The 19,959-nt window shown below is 43.0% G+C and overlaps 1 protein-coding gene across 5 annotated transcripts in view; it reads left to right on the forward strand.

The window, feature by feature from the left end:
* cabin1 (calcineurin binding protein 1) overlaps positions 1-19,959 on the forward strand; it is a 195,300-nt gene that overhangs the window by 109,107 nt on the left and 66,234 nt on the right. For all 5 annotated transcript variants that reach the window (XM_034169832.1, XM_034169831.1, XM_034169834.1 and 2 more), the window contains 3 exons: positions 16,189-16,352; positions 16,454-16,550; positions 16,661-17,359. In XM_034169832.1, coding sequence (XP_034025723.1) covers positions 16,189-16,352; positions 16,454-16,550; positions 16,661-17,359 — 960 coding nt within the window. The remainder of the gene's footprint in view (positions 1-16,188; positions 16,353-16,453; positions 16,551-16,660; positions 17,360-19,959) is intronic.

Here is a 19,959-nt window from a genome sequence, read left to right on the forward strand (position 1 = left end):
AGGGGTGTAATGATAAACAAAAATCATGGTTCAGTACGTACCTTGATTTTGAGGTCATGGTTCGGTTCATTTTCAGTACAATATGGGAACAAAATGCAAAACCCAAATTTGCTTGTTGTTTAAACCAACAATTTATTGTAACATTATACAAACAGGAAAATAAAATAATTTCAAAGTGCTGCCTGGTAACAAGTTAAATAAAATATTCTCAAATAAGCAACAAATGTATGAAATATTATAAAAAATAAATTCCTAGTAAACAGCTTTTAACAAAACCTTTCCACAAATAAAGCGCAGCACAATGGTTCCAGCATGAAGCCCTGTTCAATTTTATTCCACCTTCATATTTTTTGCCGGAAAAATGAACTTGTTCAAAACTGTCACACTTAGGGCTGCAACAAACAATTATTTGGATCATCGATGAATTTGATGGGGTTTCGACATGATTAATTGATTAATCGGATTAGCGGGGAATTTTTTAAAAATGTGCTAGGGAAACATTACTTTAACAACAGAACATTATTTGAAAACCTAAAATACTTGAAAATCAACAAATCGTCAAATGTCTCTTGGCTGTTGAAATATAAAATAATAAAGAATAAAACAGTTTATAATAAAGAACAACAATAATTATTTCGAATGGCATTGCTTTATCAAAGGGCTGAATTGCCATAAAACAACATTGAAACATATAAATGTTATAAAATATATGGTGAAAAAAGATGTATTTTTGTTGCTGCAAATGAGCAATTAGCATAACCAGTTAACCATAAAACCTAAATCAAAAACTGTAGCCTGACATGTGGGAAAAATGAAGATAAAGCGAAATAAAACAAATGAAACCAACGAAGCAGCAGCTCGAAGCACTCCTTCATTGGTTCAGCTAAGTTGGCAACACTGAATGTAAACACACCCACTGTGAACTCACCCATGCACAGCCCTGTGCCGAACCGAATGTCACATACCGAAACTGTTCAATACAAATACATGTATCGTTACACCCTTACTGCTTTGTGAACAACTGCGTGAAAAAAATAGTCCAACAGTTTAAAAACAATGTTTCTCAACATTCAGTTGCAAGGAACTTAAGGATTACATCATCTACAGTCCATAATATAATCCGAAGATTCAGAGAATCTGAAGAACTTTCTACACATAAGCGGCACGGTCGAAAACCAACATTGAATGCCCGTGACCTTCGATCCCTGAGGCGGCACTGCATTTAAAACCGACATCATTGTGTAAAGGATCTTACCGCATGGACTCAGGAACACTTCAGAAAACCGTTGTCAGTTAACACAGTTCATTGCTACATCTACAAGTGCAAAAACTCTTAAAACTCTACCATGCAAAGCGAAACCCATACATCAACAACATCCAAAAACGCCGCCACTTTCTCTGGGCCCGAGCTCATTTGACAGATGCAAAGTGGAAAAGTGTGCTGTGGTCTGATGAGTCCATGTTTCAAATTGTTTTTGGAAATCATGGGCATCGTGTCCTCCGGACAAAAGAGGCAAAAGTCCATCCAGATTGTCACCAGCACAAAGTTCAAAAGGCAGCATCTGTGATGGTATGGGGGTGTGTTAGTGCCCATGGCATGGGCAACTTACACATCTGTGATGACACCATCAGTGCTGAAAGGAACATCCAGGTTTTGGAGCAACACATGCTGCCATCCAAGCAACGTCTTTTTCAGGGACATCCCTGCTTATTTCAGCAAGACAATGCCAAGCCACTTTCTGCACGTGTTACAGCAGCGTGGCTTCGTAGTAAAAGAGTGCAGATACTAGACTGGCCTGCCTGCAGTACAGACCTGTCGCTTCATGGAAAATGTGTGGCGCATTAGGAAGTGCAAAATATGACAATGGAGACCCCCGGACTGTTGAACAACTGAAGTCGTACATCAAGCAAGAATGGGAAACAATTCCACCTACAAAGCTTCAGCAATTAGTGTCCTCAGTTCCCAAACGCTTATTGAGTGTTGTTAGAAGGAAAGGTGATGTAACACAGTGGTAAACATACCACTGTCCCAGCTTTTTTCAAATGTGTTGCAGGCATCCATTTCAAAATTAGCAAATATTTGCACAAAAAACAATAAACTTGACCAGTTTGAGCATTAAATATCTTGTCTTTATGGTGTATTCAATTGAATATAGGTTGAAGAGGATTTGCAAATCATTGTATTCTGTTTTTATTTACATTTTATACAACGTCCCAACTTCATTGGAATTTTGGTTGTAATAAAATAATGATGATAATAAAAAAATATAATAATCAGGCATGCACATAACTGGTACTCATGGTGCTTGTACGTGCTAAAAATAAATGATGCACAGCCGAAAACACAAGGAAAGTGCTTCATAAGAGGAAAGCAATGACAGATTATAAAAGTGTTTTCCTCTGCTGTGCATCAGTGATGTTTAGCACACATGAGCACGATGAGTACCAGTTATGTGCACCCCTGATAATAGTGTGTATATGATGACAACAACCTAAACAATTTATAAATACACTGAACAAAATATAAATGCAACACTTTTGTTTTTATTCCCATTTTCATGAGCTGAACTCTAAGATAAGATAAAAAAACTTTACTGATCTCACAGAGGAGAAATTCACGTTACGTCAGCTCTTAAGAAAACACACAAGGTGGGTGCAAGTAGAGGAAAATGTTCATCGAACAGCGTGTGCAAGGATAAGCAATAGTAATAATACTTGTAACAGTACAAGACATAAGAAATTAGGTAGAAATAGAATATGTATGTATGTATATACATATATATACGAGGTCTGTGAGAAAAGTATCGTACCTTTTTATTTTTTTCAAAAACTATATGGATTTGATTCATATGTTTTTACATTAGCCAAGCTTGAACCTTCGTGCGCATGCGTGAGTTTTTCACGCCTGTCGGTTGCGTCATTCGCCTGTGGGCAGGCTTTGAGTAAGCACTGGTCCACCCACTTCGTCGTTGTTTCATTGTGAGGAAATGGCGGAATGATTTGGGCTTTTTTTCCATCAGAATTTTTTCAGAAACTGTTAGAGACAGGCAGCTGGAAACCATTCGAAAAATTTATCTGGCTTTCGGTGAAAATTTTACGGGCTTAACAGAGATTAAGGAGTGTTACTACAGATTTTGTCATGGAAAGCCGAGACAAAGACAGAGACAAAGGAACACCTCAGTTTCAGAGTGTTAGAGGACAAGTTGGGACATGCCCAGCTCTCCACAATTTCTCTTATACTCACTCGACTGGTAAGCGCTGAAAGCCGAGATAGGCATGTCCCAACTTGTCCTCTGGCACTCTGAAACGGAGGTGTTCCTTTGTCTCGCTTCATCAGCGAATCGGTCGTGACGTGCAAAGCCTCCGCGTGGCTTTCCATGACAAAATCTCTTGTTGAAAGAGAAATCTGCCGGAAAATGGCTGATGTCCAGCTCTTGTGATAACCAGAGAAATTTGCACACGACGGTCCCAGCTCCACACAGCCATCCGTTTAGAAATGATGTGGTGGTTTCTGCCTCTCGATGGCGGCTCGGAGTGCGGTGCGCCGTGCGCCATTGTGGGCCATCCTTAAAGCTGTAGTAACACTCCTTATTCTCTGTGAAGCCTGTAAAATTTTCACCGAAAGCCAGATAAATTTTTCGAATGGTTTCCAGCTGCCTGTCTCTAACAGTTTCTGAAAAAATTCTGATGGAAAAGAAAAGCCCAAATCATTCCGCCATTTCCTCGCAATGAAACAACGACGAGAGGGGTGGACCAGTGCTCACTCAAAGCCTGCCACAGGCGAATGACGCAACCGACAGGCGTGGAAAAACTCACGCATGCGCACGAAGGTTCAAGTTTGGCTGATGTAAAAACATATGAATCAAATCCATATAATTTTTGAAAAAAATAAAAAGGTCCGTTACTTTTCTCACAGACCTTGTGTGTGTGTGTGTGTGTGTGTGTGTGTGTGTGTGTGTGTGTGTGTGTGTGTGTGTGTGTGTGTGTGTGTGTGTGTGTGTGTGTGTGTGTGTATATATATATATATATATATATATATATATATATATATATATATATATATATATATATATATGTATATATATATATATATACACTCAACAAAAATATAAACGCAACACTTTTGGTTTTGCTCCCATTTTGTATGAGATGAACTCAAAGATCTAAAACTTTTTCCACATACACAATATCACCATTTCCCTCAAATATTGTTCAGAAACCAGTCTAAATCTGTGATAGTGAGCACTTCTCCTTTGCTGAGATAATCCATCCCACCTCACAGGTGTGCCATATCAAGATGCTGATTAGACACCATGATTAGTGCACAGGTGTGCCTTAGACTGTCCACAATAAAAGGCCCCTCTGAAAGGTGCAGTTTTATCACACAGCACAATGCCACAGATGTCGCAAGATTTGAGGGAGCGTGCAATTGGCATGCTGACAGCAGGAATGTCAACCAGAGCTGTTGCTCGTGTATTGAATGTTCTTTTCTCTACCATAAGCCGTCTCCAAAGACGTTTCAGAGAATTTGGCAGTACATCCAACCAGCCTCACAACCGCAGACCACGTGTAACCACACCAGCCCAGGACCTCCACATCCAGCATGTTCACCTCCAAGATCGTCTGAGACCAGCCACTCGGACAGCTGCTGAAACAATCGGTTTGCATAACCAAAGAATTTCTGCACAAACTGTCAGAAACCATCTCAGGGAAGCTCATCTGCATGCTCGTCGTCCTCATCAGGGTCTCGACCTGACTCCAGTTCGTCGTCGTAACCGACTTGAGTGGGCAAATGCTCACATTCGCTGGCGTTTGGCACGTTGGAGAGGTGTTCTCTTCACGGATGAATCCCGGTTCACACTGTCTAGGGCAGATGGCAGACAGCGTCTGTGGCATCGTGTGGGTGAGCGGTTTTCTGATGTCAATGTTGTGGATCGAGTGGCCCATGGTGGTGGTGGGGTTATGGTATGGGCAGGCGTCTCTTATGGACGAAGAACACAGGTGCATTTTATTGATGGCATTTTGAATGCACAGAGATACCGTGACGAGATCCTGAGGCCCATTGTTGTGCCATCCAAGAACATCACCTCATGTTGCAAGGATCTGTACACAATTCTTGGAAGCTGAAAATGTCCCAGTTCTTGCATGGCCGGCATACTCACCAGACATGTCACCCATTGAGCATGTTTGGGATGCTCTGGACCGGCGTATACGACAGCGTGTACCAGTTCCTGCCAATATCCAGCAACTTCGCACAGTCATTGAAGAGGAGTGGACCAACATTCCACAGGCCACAATTGACAACCTGATCAGCTCTATGCGAAGGAGATGTGTTGCACTGCATGAGGCAAATGGTGGTCACACCAGATACTGACTGGTATCCCCCCCCCCAATAAAACAAAACTGCACCTTTCAGAGTGGCCTTTTATTGTGGACAGTCTAAGGCACACATGTGCACTAATCATGGTGTCTAATCAGCATCTTGATATGGCACACCTGTGAGGTGGGATGGATTATCTCAGCAAAGGAGAAGTGCTCACTATCACAGATTTAGACTGGTTTCTGAACAATATTTGAGGGAAATGGTGATATTGTGTATGTGGAAAAAGTTTTAGATCTTTGACTTCATCTCATACACGCATACCCATATACACACACATACCTATACACATATACATATGCATATATATAAACATGATTGGGATTGAAAGGGAGATAGGAGCATCTTCTTTACAATATGTGAAATGGAGTTTGGATGTGGTAAGGTGACATTAGTGCTGGGATTTGTAAACGAGTTGTTATTGCACGTTATGTGGACATAATAATATTGCATGTGATTTGTGGACATATTATTGCATGTGGTTATTTCACAGTGTTATTGTACAGCCTGACAGCAGCAGGGAGGAACAACCTGCAGTATCGTTCCTTCTTGCACTGAGGGTGCCTCAGTCTGTCACTGAACGGGCTGGTCAGCTCCACTACAGTCCGGTGCAGAGGGTGAGTGGAGTTGTTCATGATGGATTTGAGCTTGGTTAACGCCCTCCTCTCAGCCACCTCTTCCAGAGACTCCAGAGGACAGCCCAGGACAGAGCTGGACTTCCTGACCAGCTTGTTCAGTCTTTTTCTCTCCCGCTCTGTGCTGCCCGGGGCCCAACAGACAACAGCATAGAGGAGAACAGAGGCGACAACAGAGTTGTAGAAGGTCTTAAGCAGAGGCCTGCTCACTCCAAAGGATCTCAGTCTCCTCAGGAGGTGGAGGCGACTCTGACCTTTTTTGTACAGGGCGTCAGTGTTGTGAGTCCAGTCCAGTTTGCTGTTGAGGTGAACACCCAGATCTAAGATCTAAAAGATTTTCTATATACACAAAAGACGTATTTCTCTGAAATATTGTTCACAAATCTGTATTAGTGAGCACTTCTCCTTTGTTGTGATAATCCATCCCACCTTACAGGTGTGGCATATCAAGATGCTGATTAGACACCATGATTAATGCAAAGGTGTGCCTTCAGCTGGGCATAATAAAAGGCCACTCTGAAATGTCCAGTTTTGCTTTATTGACGGGGGGGGGGCAAAAACGGCTAGTATCTGGTGTGCCCACCATTTGCCTCACGCAGTGCAACACATTTCCTTTGCATAGATCCAGACGCCATTGAATGTGAGCATTTGCCCACTCAAGTTGGTTACATTGATGAGCTGCAGTTGGGTCGAGACCGCGATGAGGACAACGAGCATGCAGATGATCTTCTCTGAGATAGTTTGTGCAGAAGTTCTTCTCTGTAATCAGATTGTTGCAGCAACTGTCCGGGTGGCTGGTCTCAGCAATGTTGGAGGTGAATATGCTGGATGTGGAGGTCCTGGGCTGGTGTGGTTACACATGGTCTGCGGTTGTGGATGTACTGCCAAATTCTACCAAATTCAGTTCACGGGCAACAGCTCTGCTGGACATTCCTGAAGTCAGCACGCTCCCTCAAAACTTGTGACATCTGTGGCATTGTACTGTGTGATACAACTGAACACTTTATAGTGGCCTCTTATTGTGGCCAGGCTAAGACACACCATTGCAATAATCATGGTGTCTAATCAGCATCTTGATATGCCACACCTGTGAGGTGGGATGGATTATCTCGGCAAAGGAGAAGTGCTCACTAATAGATTCGTGAACGATATTTGAGAGAAATAGGTCTTTTCTGTTTATAGAAAATGTTTTAGATCTTTGAGTTCAGCTCATGAAAATGGGAGCAAAAAGAACAGTGTTGTGTTTATATTTTTGTTCACTATACATTAAAACAGCATTAACATTAAAAATTACATAATTAACCCTCTAGGGCCGACGCCGTCATATACCACGGCTGAGAGCAAGTTTTACTAAATTATAAATAACTTTTTAATGATATGAGATAGAAACTTACTTTTTTTTTTTTTTTGCTGAAAAGTTAACTCCGCGGGCTTTCGAGACAGCCATCCACCATCTTTGTACTCCTCATAGAAGCTGTGTGATGACGTGCGCAATGTAAGTGTCCAATCGGAATTGGTTCACTGTCACGTGGTTTTCCAAAATCCAATCGTAGGGCAGATTTACCTCACGTGATACACCAAAGATTGTTTTTAGGGGTGATGTGTTACTAGTTGGCCCCTGGCTGCTGGCTCCAATGCACCCTGCTCCATTATGCACAGTGATCAGTGAAAGTGAGCAGATGGAGAGCCTCTCATACAATCTCACATGCTCAAACAGAGTGTGTGAGTATCAAGATTGCTCCACTAGTTTGCCTGTGAATTTTATTGGATAAAGCCTGGGTCCCACCGAATAATGAAGGATGAAGAAGGAGCCACGCAGCATGTTTTCTTTGCTATGAGAGGGTTTCTTCAACTATCGTGGGAGTTTCGTGGCTCTGAGTGGCTCTTAGAGGCATTATCTTCAGTTAATGAGGCTCCTCTCTGAGTGTGGCGCTAATTTCAAGAAGTTCAAAATTTAGCAACAACAGCGTGGCGCAGTTTGTGTACGAGTTACTGCGACGGCTTAGAGGCGCATGCGTAGTGCTTACAAGTCTGCTAAAAGCCCATTATCCGTGTGCCTGGCAGCTTCTCAGGACCTGAAAGGCTATTTTTGGAGCGGCTCTCCTTTTGCGCACCCAATTCCACCTGCTCTGTGCGCTGGACTCTATACAAAAAAATTATTTTGTAGCGGATTCATCTTTTTCTGCCAAACCTTGGATGCTGAAAACACCTCTAATCACTTCTGGAATCACAGAGGACTGACATCTGGATGCTTTTTTCCTCTCTTTCCTGCTCCATGTGGAACAACTTAAGGTAACTATTTTATAATGTTTTTTTATAGCTTGATAAAAGTTCCTAGCTGTAAAAGTGTGTCGTATGTTGATGTCTGTTGTATGTAAAAGTATGTTGATTTAATATCGTTAATGGATCACATGAACTCCGCTGTGTGTGCGCACTGACGCAATGAGGCAGTGACTCATCATGCTTCAAATGAGCATTTAGGCAGAACGCCAGCTCACAAAAGACTGAATTTTCAATCAATATTGGGCGAACACAAAGTTAAAATTTGGGTGACTGCGTGAAAGTGGATGTGTGTTTAAAGCTGCAGAAGAAATAACTCCAGTGGAGGCTAAAAGCAAGCAGAGCAGAAGCTGTGCGGCAACACAGGAGAGCGCGCAAAAGACCGATTTTGAAGACATAACACAAAGTTAAAAGTTAAAAGAGCAATTTTGCAGAAATAAACGAAAGAACACAAAGTTAAAAGTGATCAGTGTAAAAATGACTGTGTTTAAAGTCAGGGAAAAAATAAAGCCAGCAAGCCATGGATGGATTTTAAGCCAGTGAGACTGAGCACAGAGGCAGCTGTCCAGGAATGGAACAGCGGCGCGCGCGCAAAAGAGCAATTTTGCAGAAATAAAAGGACGAACACAAAGTTTATAGTGCGATTATGGTGTGTGTGTGTGTGTGTGTGTGTGTTTAAGCCACAGAAGAAATAAAGCCAGCGAGCCGCGGAGCCAGCGAGGAGCACAGAGGCGGCTCTCCAGGAAACCGTGGTTTGGTTCTAGCTGGTCTAATGTAGTACAGGTGGACAGCAGCCTGCCGCACAGCGCATAACCGTGGGACTGTACTAGAGTGTCTATTTTTGGACTGCATTTAAGAAAATGTGACATCTTTAAATGCTGCTGTGAATCTGTGAATTGAAAACCCATATTTTAAAGGGACCAGGTGTGGGCTGGAGGTTTGGACCAAACCCATGCCTAAACGTGCGCCAACATTGCGTTATCATGGTGCTATCACAGCACGACGTGGCTTAGTGTGGCTGATGCGAACCATTCGAGGCTCTAAAGACAGGTCAGTCGTGGCTCACTAGAGGCTGCTACATGGCATCATAGCGGATACGTGATAGATGAAAACGTGGGTCATTCTTCATCCTTCATTATTCGGTGGGACCCAGGCTTAAGCCTGTGGCAAGCTCTCTCGCTTCGGCGTAAAGCACTGTTTACCATGAGCGAGGGGGAGGGGCTGCTCCTCAGAGTGTAAATGGGCCTCGAAGTGTGAAAGCTGCTTTCACAGCAGGAGAGAACAAACACACAGTCACCTTCATAGAAGTATACATTTGTGGTGTGACCTTTGTGTAATAGCAGACAGAAATTGCTTTGAGATGAAGACAAACAAAACACATAGACCATTTTGTATATATTGTTCAAAATGTGCATTTGTGTTTATTGTTTGATTGGACTGGATTGGCAGACCGGGGTGGTGGTCCCTCTGTTTAAGAAGGGGGACCGGAGGGTGTGTTCCAACTACAGGGGGATCACACTCCTCAGCCTCCCCGGTAAGGTCTATTCCAGAGTACTGGAGAGGAGAATTTGACCGATAGTCGAACCTCGGATTCAGGAGGAGCAGTGTCCGGGATGAAAATCAGCACCTCCAAATCCGAGGCCATGGTTCTCGACCAGAAAAAGGTGCTTTGCCCTCTTCAGGTCGATGGAGTGTCCTTGTCTCAAGTGGAGGAGTTTAAGTATCTCGGGGTCTTGTTCACGAGTGTGGGACGGATGGAGCGTCAGATCGACAGACGGATTGGTGCAGCATCTGCAGTGATGCGGTTGCATGTATCGGACCGTCGTGGTGAAGAGAGAGCTGATTAGGGGGGCAAAGCTCTCGATTTACCGATCGATCTATATTCCGATCCTTACCTATGGTCATAAGATTTCGCTCATGACTGAAAGAACGAGATCGCGAGTACAAGCGGCCGAGATGAGTTTCCTCCGCAGGGTGGCTGGGCACTCCCTTAGAGATAGGGTGAGGAGCTCGGTCACTCGGGAGGAGCTCGGAGTCGAGCCTCTGCTCCTCCACGTCGAAAAAAGCCAGTTGAGGTGGCTCGGGCATCTTATTCGGATGCCCCCTGGACGCCTCGCTGGAGAGGTGTTCCGGGCATGTCTCTTCGGGAGGAGGCCCCGGGGAAGACCCAGGACACGCTGGAGGGACTACGTCTCTCGGCTGGCTTGGGAACGCCTTGGGGTTCCCCCGGAGGAGCTGGGGGAGGTGTGTGTGGATCGGAAAGTCTGGGCAGCTTTGCTTTGCTTGAGCTTTATCCGCGACTCCGGATAAAGCGGAAGAAAATAGATGGATGGATGGAAGTGTCAAAACAGTTGTTTATTATAGTTTGCTGTTTTAAATAAATGTGTGTGAAAATTATTTTTCTGCTTTATTTTTTTCCTTTCTTATTTCTGATTGTAAACCTTTATTACACTTATAAAACATCACTATAGCATATATATTCTGAAAATACAGGTTGTCCTGAGAAAAAGAAGAGACATAAAACTTGATTGTGGGATGCAGGGAGAGCTGTTAACAGCAATAATAAAACATTTATGCCAGGCAAGTGAACTGTCCAAAAAATGCCTTTGGACCCCAGAGGGTTAATAGGAAATATAAGGGTTGAGTTCCTCTTCTAAAAATTAAGGCCTAAGGTTCTAAAAACATTTTTGGCACGCCATTCCAACTCATTACTTAATTTATTACCACCTTTGAAAAAATGTCAGCTACCTATTTTATAAACACTACCCAATCTAAAGCACATGGAGCCCACGGGCAACATGCTAGTGTAATATAATAGGGCTAAATTCAGTAGTCTTTCAATGATATATTCTATTACTGTAGTGTGTGAGAGAATCGTCTTTCTCAAAACAAAAGTGGCATTGTGTTGACAGACATAAACAAGGACTACAGTATGAGTGCAAGCCAGCGGGGGAAGGGGACGAATCATGCTCGGGCACGGTCCAAGGCACCTGTGCCAAGTGTGAGCACGCCCTAAGGCGTTTCCTACTTTTGTTGCAGTTGTTTAGAATCTGAACCCTTCTCTGTTTCTGCTTTCTGGCAGATCAGCTTAATCCACCATATTCTTTTATTTCGGCTGTGTCCAGAACTGCTTATAAAACTCAGTTAATCACTAATTGTACTGTGTGACTGATTACTGCTACCTAACTGAGTAGCAGAGCTGAGTCTAGTGGTGTTTGGTTGTAGCAGTCCTGTGGCTGCACAGGATGACTACAGAGTGATCTGTGATCGCTCAGCCAATGTCTTACTCCCCCCACCACCCACCCCACCTGACACTCCACTCGCACGTACTCTTGCTTACATATTCTTCCACCCACTCATGCATTCACTTTCTGCAGAGCTCCAGAGAAAATGGATGTCCCTGTTGGTAGATTTCAGATCACCGTAAATCCACAGCGGTAGTGTGTGTGTGTGTGTGTGTGTGTGTGTGTGTGTGTGTGTGTGTGTGTGTGTGTGTGTGTGTGTGTGTGTGTGTGTGTGTGTGTGTGTGTGTGTGTGTGTGTGTGTGTGTGTGTGTGTGTTCAGAAGGCCTGTTTTTAGCTGATAGCTTCTCCCGAATGTCGGCCTTGTGTTTATGTTAGGTTTGCGTCGTCTTTTTAGGAAACATTTACACTTTCATTACTGGCTTCAGTTTGAGGTATGACTCAAACGGTTGTGTGTTCAGCTGTGCAATGTACTGTAGATGGAGCCCCACTCAGCTGAACCCGTGCAAGCACGCGTGTGTGTGTGTGCGTGCGTGAGTGAGTGGGGAGGAGTTTTAGTCAAATTTATACATTTTATGTAAGTTGATGTTTTGATTTGCATGTCGTCGGTTTACTTTCTGCTCACATTCTCTCCTCCTGCTCACTGGTTGAGGTTACCGTTTTGTTTTTTTGTTTTTTCAGCAGTTTTATTTTTTTTTCTCCCTCACAGCAGGAAGCAGGAAAAACAAGGCTTGTTTGCTTAGTGTGTTTATGGTGACCAGCTGGATACAGACACGCTGCATTGAAGGAAAGGAAGCAGGTGAGGGCTTGCTACCTGAGGAAATGCTGCGTGCTTGCAGAACAGGCGCATCTGTTCAGCCTGTGTCTCCTGCACTCAGTGGGACTTAGACACGGGTAGACTTGTCCTTTTTTTTCTTGAGGTCTGAGGATGTTATTGCTCTTGATGCATCTTATCACACAGATGTGGTTGCACGGAGTCAGTTTTTCTGCCAGTACTTTTCCTGTTGCTCCGTCTTCAGGGTGATCGCACTCCCCCCCCCCAAATGCCTTCATTTGCTCTACTTATCTCTTCTCTGTTGCACTCTTCTGTTTCCTCATTACTCTATCACTCCTCTGTTTGTGTGCGTATTGTGTGGGTGTGTATTAATGGGCGGGATTTTCTCAACCTGCCTGTGATTGGCTAGCACAGCCTACAAGGATTGGCTATATGCAGTGTATAGTGAGATGGAAAGGGAAGGAGGGGGTTCAGAGCTCCGGCAGGCTGGGGTCAGGGGAGTGCGTGGGTGTTTTTGTTTTGAGATGGCAGGGTCTGAATGCGGGAGAGGAGCGACTCGGATTGTCTGTCACTGGCATACTGAGCTGATGGTGCCCCGGCTTCAGCGGTGCTTCTCCTCTCGCTAAAGGCAGCTGCCATTCTCTTCCTCATACTCTGTTGCTGTACTGCCGTGTGCAGCTGTGCTTCCCTCCTTTTTTTTTTGCCCCCCCCCCCCCTTGCAGCTCTCGCTGCCCTTGCACCCAAATGCAGCCCACCCCTTGTTCTCCGAGCCTGAGCCTCTTTCAGGGTGGAGGCACTGCCAGGGCTGGTGGTGCTGCTACCGCCAGCAGGAAACTGTCCAAAAGAATACTAAAACACAGGCGCCAGTGGAGTAGCTTTCTTTGGTGATGGTGAGTCGCGTTTCCTCTTCCTCTGACTTTCGCACAATTTGGCACAATTTTGATGTTCTGCTGTTTGAGTTTTTGTGCAATGTTGTGCAAGTGACTTAGCCTTACTTTCAACTTCAAGATAATGGTTTTAAATACTGCAGGTATCTGAATAGACCTCTCTGAGGCTTCTGTTATCCCTGTTTATGTTGCATCTTGTGGGCAGTTAGTAAGAAAATACAAAATTAACACCTCCCACCTGCCAGGTGTCATTAGCATTGTGTCTCTGTGTAAAATCTTCCATTCTAAACTTGTAGTTGACTGATATAGTAGTGTATTTGTAGCTGCAGTAGTGGCTGTTTGTTGCTGTTTGACATATGAGCAGTTAACTGCAACTTTTCTGCACTTTTACCTCAGAAACGGTTGTGCCGTTTTATTCTTTGTCGTTTGAAGCTTGTTTTTGCAGCACTTTGATGAAGTGTATGAGACAGCAGGCACCAGGTTTTCCTGCAAAATGTTAAGGGAATGTCTAACATCATATCCTGGCTTGGAATTTTACACAAAGAAGCAGAAAAGCCTGCTCTTCTTGTCTGCCATGTTCCTTTCTCTGTTTTACTTTTTTTTTTCTTTGCATGGTGCAACAGTTACTCTGTTCTGTTGGCTGTGCTCGAACAAGACACCATGTGATATAGCTGTCTATTTAATCCTATGCTCTTCCATGGGAGATAACATCTTTGATGCTGAAAATTGATTGGGGGTGAGACAGATCCCATTTGTAAATAAAGGTTTTCTTGTTCCTCAACCCTTGATTTTCAGTGCAATTTAACTTTCACTTGCTCCTTGTGTGAAGTGTGACTCACAACTGTGCCAAAGCTGGTGCTCCAGATATCAAGCACTGATCATATTTTTTTCTTTTAAAAAAATGCTTAAAATCATTGCAGTTAGTCTGACAAATCTGCTTTAGCTGTTGTGCTGCAGCATAATCTGGCTCTGCTCTCCTTAAACAGATTTGCTGTAGTTGGTTGGTTGTCTGATGAAGAACAACTCGCCACCATTAGATTTTTTTTTTTTTTGCGAGTGCAGCCTACCCTCCTGCATGTCCTTTTGCTGTTTTTAGGCTTTTGGTAATCTGTGCATTGAAAGGTTAAAACCTTCTCAAGCGCTCTCTGCTGATGTCTCATAATGATAAATCTTCCATTTCATGCAAGCATTGTAAACATATTCAGTGTCTAAATTCCATGAGAAATGTCCCAGTGCCTGTATTGGGACCATTCCACCAGCTGAATTTAAATCCCTTTAATTTGAAGTGATAAACTTTGTGAGTTCAGTACTTTGGTATTGAGAGGCAACCGGATTAAAAACCCTGTAATCTGTTATGACATGATAATCATTACCATCCCCACCCCCACATAGTGATGCATGATTTTTACATTTGATTTAAGTTTTTGGATTTTTGAGAAGATATGTTTTATATGTTATATATTTTATATATGCTCCTCTCCTGTGGAACCAGCTCCCAATTCAGATCAGGGAGACAGACACCCTCTCTACTTTTAAGATTAGGCTTAAAACTTTCCTTTTTGCTAAAGCTTATAGTTAGGGCTGGATCAGGTGACCCTGAACCATCCCTTAGTTATGCTGCTATAGACGTAGACTGCTGGGGGATTCCCATGATGCACTGTTTCTTTCTCTTTTTGCTCTGTATGCACCACTCTGCATTTAATCATTAGTGATCGATCTCTGCTCCCCTCCACAGCATATCTTTTTCCTGGTTCTCTCCCTCAGCCCCAACCAGTCCCAGCAGAAGACTGCCCCTCCCTGAGCCTGGTTCTGCTGGAGGTTTCTTCCTGTTAAAAGGGAGTTTTTCCTTCCCACTGTAGCCAAGTGCTTGCTCACAGGGGGTCGTTTTGACCGTTGGGGTTTTACATCATTATTGTATGGCCTTGCCTTACAATATAAGGCGCCTTGGGGCAACTGTTTGTTGTGATTTGGCGCTATATAAAAAAAAAATTGATTGATTGAATTGATATGTTAAATGGCCAGATTCAGGACCTTTGTTGTGAATATGATGCAAGCCCATCTGCAGGAATTAGATTTGTTACGTCTCATTAGCCCGCTTCTTATATTGCTGGCTTTGAAAATGCCACATGACAATCTGGAGCTTTGTGTCCGGGGGAGTACCAGGATCCCCCAGTGCTTTAAGTGGCTGATTGAGTCATCTCATTTGTTTTCTTCTGTCTTGAAACGGTTATCATAACTGTGTCGCCCACATTTTCTGAGGCCAGAAGCTGTGCTCTCTGACTGCACGCAGCCACGGCCACCATCTGCACTCGCGTCATTAGTTTCAGCATGCAGAACCGCGACCAGTTCACCTGCTGACAGAACATGTGTTCACTGCAAATGTGGGCACAATCCATCCAAAAAAAAAAAAAACAGAAAAACATCACATTTTGTGTGTGACATGTTCATCTTGACTGAACAGAAGCCTGCACTAAAGAGTCTGCTGATCACATGCATAGATAGTGGAACTGGCCCTCATCCTCAACATGTCCATCCACAAGATTACTTCTGCAGATTTTTTCCATCTTTTATTAAGCCTTTCTTTGAATGCTATGTTTTGTACTTCTATTAATTCCTCATACATTCTCCTCGCCTTTCTTTTCCTTTTGTTTTTCCATGTCTGCCTGTTAAAAGTTTCAGTGTGTCACAGAATCCTCATGTCTTTACAGATGCCGAGTAGCAATAGAGAGCTGGCTATGAGAATGTAAACTGCCAGAATTTAAGTGTATGTTGGACAGCTTCTACTAAGAAACAGCTTTGAAACGCCAAGTGTTTAGTAAAGCTTTGTAACCAAGACATATCGTGACGTTAAGCCCTCATAAAGTCCAAGATGTCTGTTTTTTATTCCTCTATTCATTTTGAGGAAACATATTTTATGTGGTTATGGCTTAGTGACAATTAACTGCTGGTTCTGTTTTTTTTTTTTTTTTTTCCTGTTCACCTCCTTCAGGGCATCTGGCGTATTCCAGTGGATGAAATTGATCGCCCGGGAAGTTTTGCATCTCATATGAACCGATCCATTGTGCTGTTGTTGGAGGTCTTGTCTCAGCTTAAGGATCACGATACTCTGCTGAAAGTCTCTTTCATGCTGCACAGAACCCCTGACCAGGGAAAGTGAGGACACATTTCCTGTAGTACTTCTGTTACCGTGATGAATATTGTCTTATGTTCTATAACTCATCGGCCTCCTCTTTCTCTCACTCTTGTCCATGAAGGAAGTATTTACGGGATGTTGATCGCCAGGTTTTGGCCAAGAGAGCATTTTTCCTAACTGTTAAAGTCCTGGAGGACAGTCTGAACAGTCTCACAGGGGTAAGAACAAAGAATTGTCCACCGACACACTAAGAGCTGAGAACAGCTTCGTGTTTCAGCTATCTGGCATGCACCCGCTTCATATTTTGACAGGTTCTGTTCTCTTTCAGGTGTCTGAGCAGCTTTCCAAAGCACCTGCCCCCTCCATGGGTGAGATGACAACAACTGACACGTGCAACAGACCCAGTTCAGAGGACTGCAAACATGCGCTGCCTAAAAAGCCGGGACTCACAGAGGGAGCCTGTGCTACAGGGCCAGACATGGGGCCTAGAGAAGCCTCTCAGGCACAAATCACTCCACCCCAACTTTCCACTGTAGCCACAGATAAGGCGAGTAAGGTTTCAGAAAGCTACCCTCGCAAGATTGAGGCATCTGGGAGTGAGGGGCTTAAAGCAGGTCCAGAAGAACCCATGGAGTTGGACTCTGGACACTGGAAGAAGCCGTCCACTATCACGGACTCTCCGGGCAGCCAAACAGAGGCTGAGACCTCTGTGAGTACCCTGGAACCCCGAGACAAAATGGCAGACAGCAGCCGAGCACCAGAGCTTTCGCTCGAAGAGCTAAGTATCAGTTCCAGGCAGCAGCAGCTCCAAACTCCAACACCCAAAGCACCAATGGCCCCCAGTGGGACTGATCAGGGGTTGTTGCGAAAGCCCAACAGAAAACGAAAGCTTATTGAGGATGTGGAGTCAGGCAAAACCCTGCTACTTGATGCCTATAGGGTGTGGCAGCAAGGTCAAAAAGTCATGACCTATGACCTCGCCCGCATTGAGAAAATCATGTCAGAGACTTACATGCTCATAAAACAGGTATGTTACTTCTTTAACACATAGCTTTAACAAAGCTAGGCTGTTGTGAATTTTACTTCGTTTGCTTTGTCACACATTTCTTAAAATATCCTGCACGGGAATCCCCACATCAAACGGAATTAGTAACGCATCCTCCACCTCTAGAGTGAGGATTTTCCCTTCTTTCAAGATCAGGCATTACACTAAAACCACTAAAGTTCGTTTCAGCTTTCTCTTTAAATCATCCATATGCATTCTGTGTCACTTTGGGCGACAGTGTATTGACCAGACTGTGAAAGAGGCAGTTATACAAAACTGATAAACATATCAAACCAGTTTATTGATGGTGTTGTTACAGCTTACATCATCTTATGTATTCCAACTGAATGGTAGATCAGTGCTGCCGATAGAGAAGTTGCTATGTCACTGGCTGGGTAATGTAAGAAAGCTGTAATGTGAGTCGTGTGCACTGCGGGATGGAGAGCGGGGGGTGATCAGAGGAAATAGGCCAGCTACAGGCAGCTGCTGTTAATGAAATTATTATTATTGATGAGGGACGACTACAGCTTGGTTGATACAGCAGGTTTTCCACAAAGCTCAATTCAATCAAGTGCAGCTCAGTAATGATGTGTCTTTAAGCAAGACACTGATTTCTCTAAGGTGTTCCATCTTGAGACAGATTGACTCCTTCAACCCCACAAAAATGTGTAGCTCAGCCATTTCCCATAAGATCATGTGAAACTGTGGTGGGTGGGGGTCCTGTGGTGTGTGCACCCCTGTAGGAAAACTTTGACCATTTTAAAATGTGGACATCCCAATCAAGGTTGTTTTTTTGTTTTTTGCTCCCGATCTGAGTCATTTATTACTGAGTAGATACTCAGTAGCATCTGTCTGCCATTGCAGAGTAAATGGACTGCATTTTATATTGCGTTCATTGTCAAAGCACTTTACACCCCTATTCCATTCTATTTTGATCTCCTATGAACCAGAAAAAGAGCAAAGGATGAAATGGCTTACTCTGGCTTGCTTCCTATCAGGGTGTCTTATAAAGTGCACACCTGGCAACTCGCTGGCTTATAAAGTGCATACCTGGGAACCAACTCAAAAACAAAAGTAAAGGTGCACCCAGCCGTGTCCTCAGCCAAAACTGCAACAACTGCTTCTGCTTCAAAATTTTTTTTTTTTTTACCACAATCAAATATGTTTCAAGCTGTACTCAATAGGACTACTCTGTTTAAAGATGTTTGAGCATGGTTGAAGCTGTTCAGACTACGGACACCCGGAGGTCACCGTATAATGATGTCTGTTTGGTGAATCGGGGTGAAATTGTTGGACAGCTTGAAAATTTCATCCCGATTTCAAAACTTGTGCAGATGATGGCTGTAGTGTATACAAAGCTGGTTCAAGATTGACAAAAGCTGGATATAATAATGACAATGATATAACCTTTACTGCTATTGTACATATATGTACAGCAAAATTTGTCTTCTACATTTAACCCATCCTAATTAAAGTTAGACACAATCCAGCCGCAAGGAACAGTGGGCAGCTTCATTCCGGCACCCAGGGACCAACTCTAGATGTATAGACTCTGCCTTGGTCAGGGGCAGAGAAAGGAGTAGACCCTAAATAAACATGTTTTTGATTGTGTGAGGAAAACTGAGTGCCTGCAGGAAACCCACACAGGCACAGGGACAACATGCAAACTCCACATAGAAAGGGTGGGAAGCGATCCCACAACCTTCTTGATGTGAGGCAGCAGTGCTAACAACTAAGCCACCGAAGTTACTGTGATGATGCTCTTGCCTTTAGTGTATGTGTATGTATGTATGTATGTATGTGTGTATATATATATATATATATATATATATATATATATATATATATATATATATATATATATATATATTATGATGCTTGTCAGTTTAACTGCTCTGTCATGCATTAAGAAAAAAAACAAACAAACAAGAAAAACACCTTTAATCTACACACCTTTTTCATGTTTGTGTTTGGTTATTTTTTAAATTTAGTAAACATATTTTTTATGTAGTATATCTCATCAGTTTAACTTAGAACAGAGTTGTAGTAGTAAAACTCACAGTAATCGTGACTGAAAGATGTTTTAGTTGTTAAAATACAGTTATTGGTGCTGTTTTTATTATTATTACTATTATTTACTGTTGTTGTAGTTGCAGTATGTAAAAAATGTCTCCAAAAAACTTGAAACAAGAGAAGCCCTTTCAAGTCAAAAGTTTTGACTCAGCTCTGTCCTGTGTATAGACAACAAGGAGTAACTAGTGATTTTTGGAAATTGCTACCTGATTGGTCTGGAGAAAGGTCACATCCCATTCACTGTACATCAGAAAGAGAGTTGATGTGTATTTTAAGAAATGTGAAATATGTTTTTGTGTTTATCAAACTGATGTGTAGGAATAAAAACTGATCTGCAGGAATAAAATAGGCTTATTGTGTATTAGTTTGCTTTTAAAACACACTGTAGTGCTGAAATGAAGCAGCAGACAGGGTATATTCAGCATGCTGTCATCGAGCTTCTAAAGTGAAGCAATTATGAGGATGCACTTATTTGGTAACTCAGTTTTAATTGGGTTTAATTAAACCAG

This window comes from Thalassophryne amazonica, chromosome 5 (genome assembly GCF_902500255.1).
Source record: "Thalassophryne amazonica chromosome 5, fThaAma1.1, whole genome shotgun sequence".
Classification (NCBI taxonomy): domain Eukaryota; kingdom Metazoa; phylum Chordata; class Actinopteri; order Batrachoidiformes; family Batrachoididae; genus Thalassophryne; species Thalassophryne amazonica.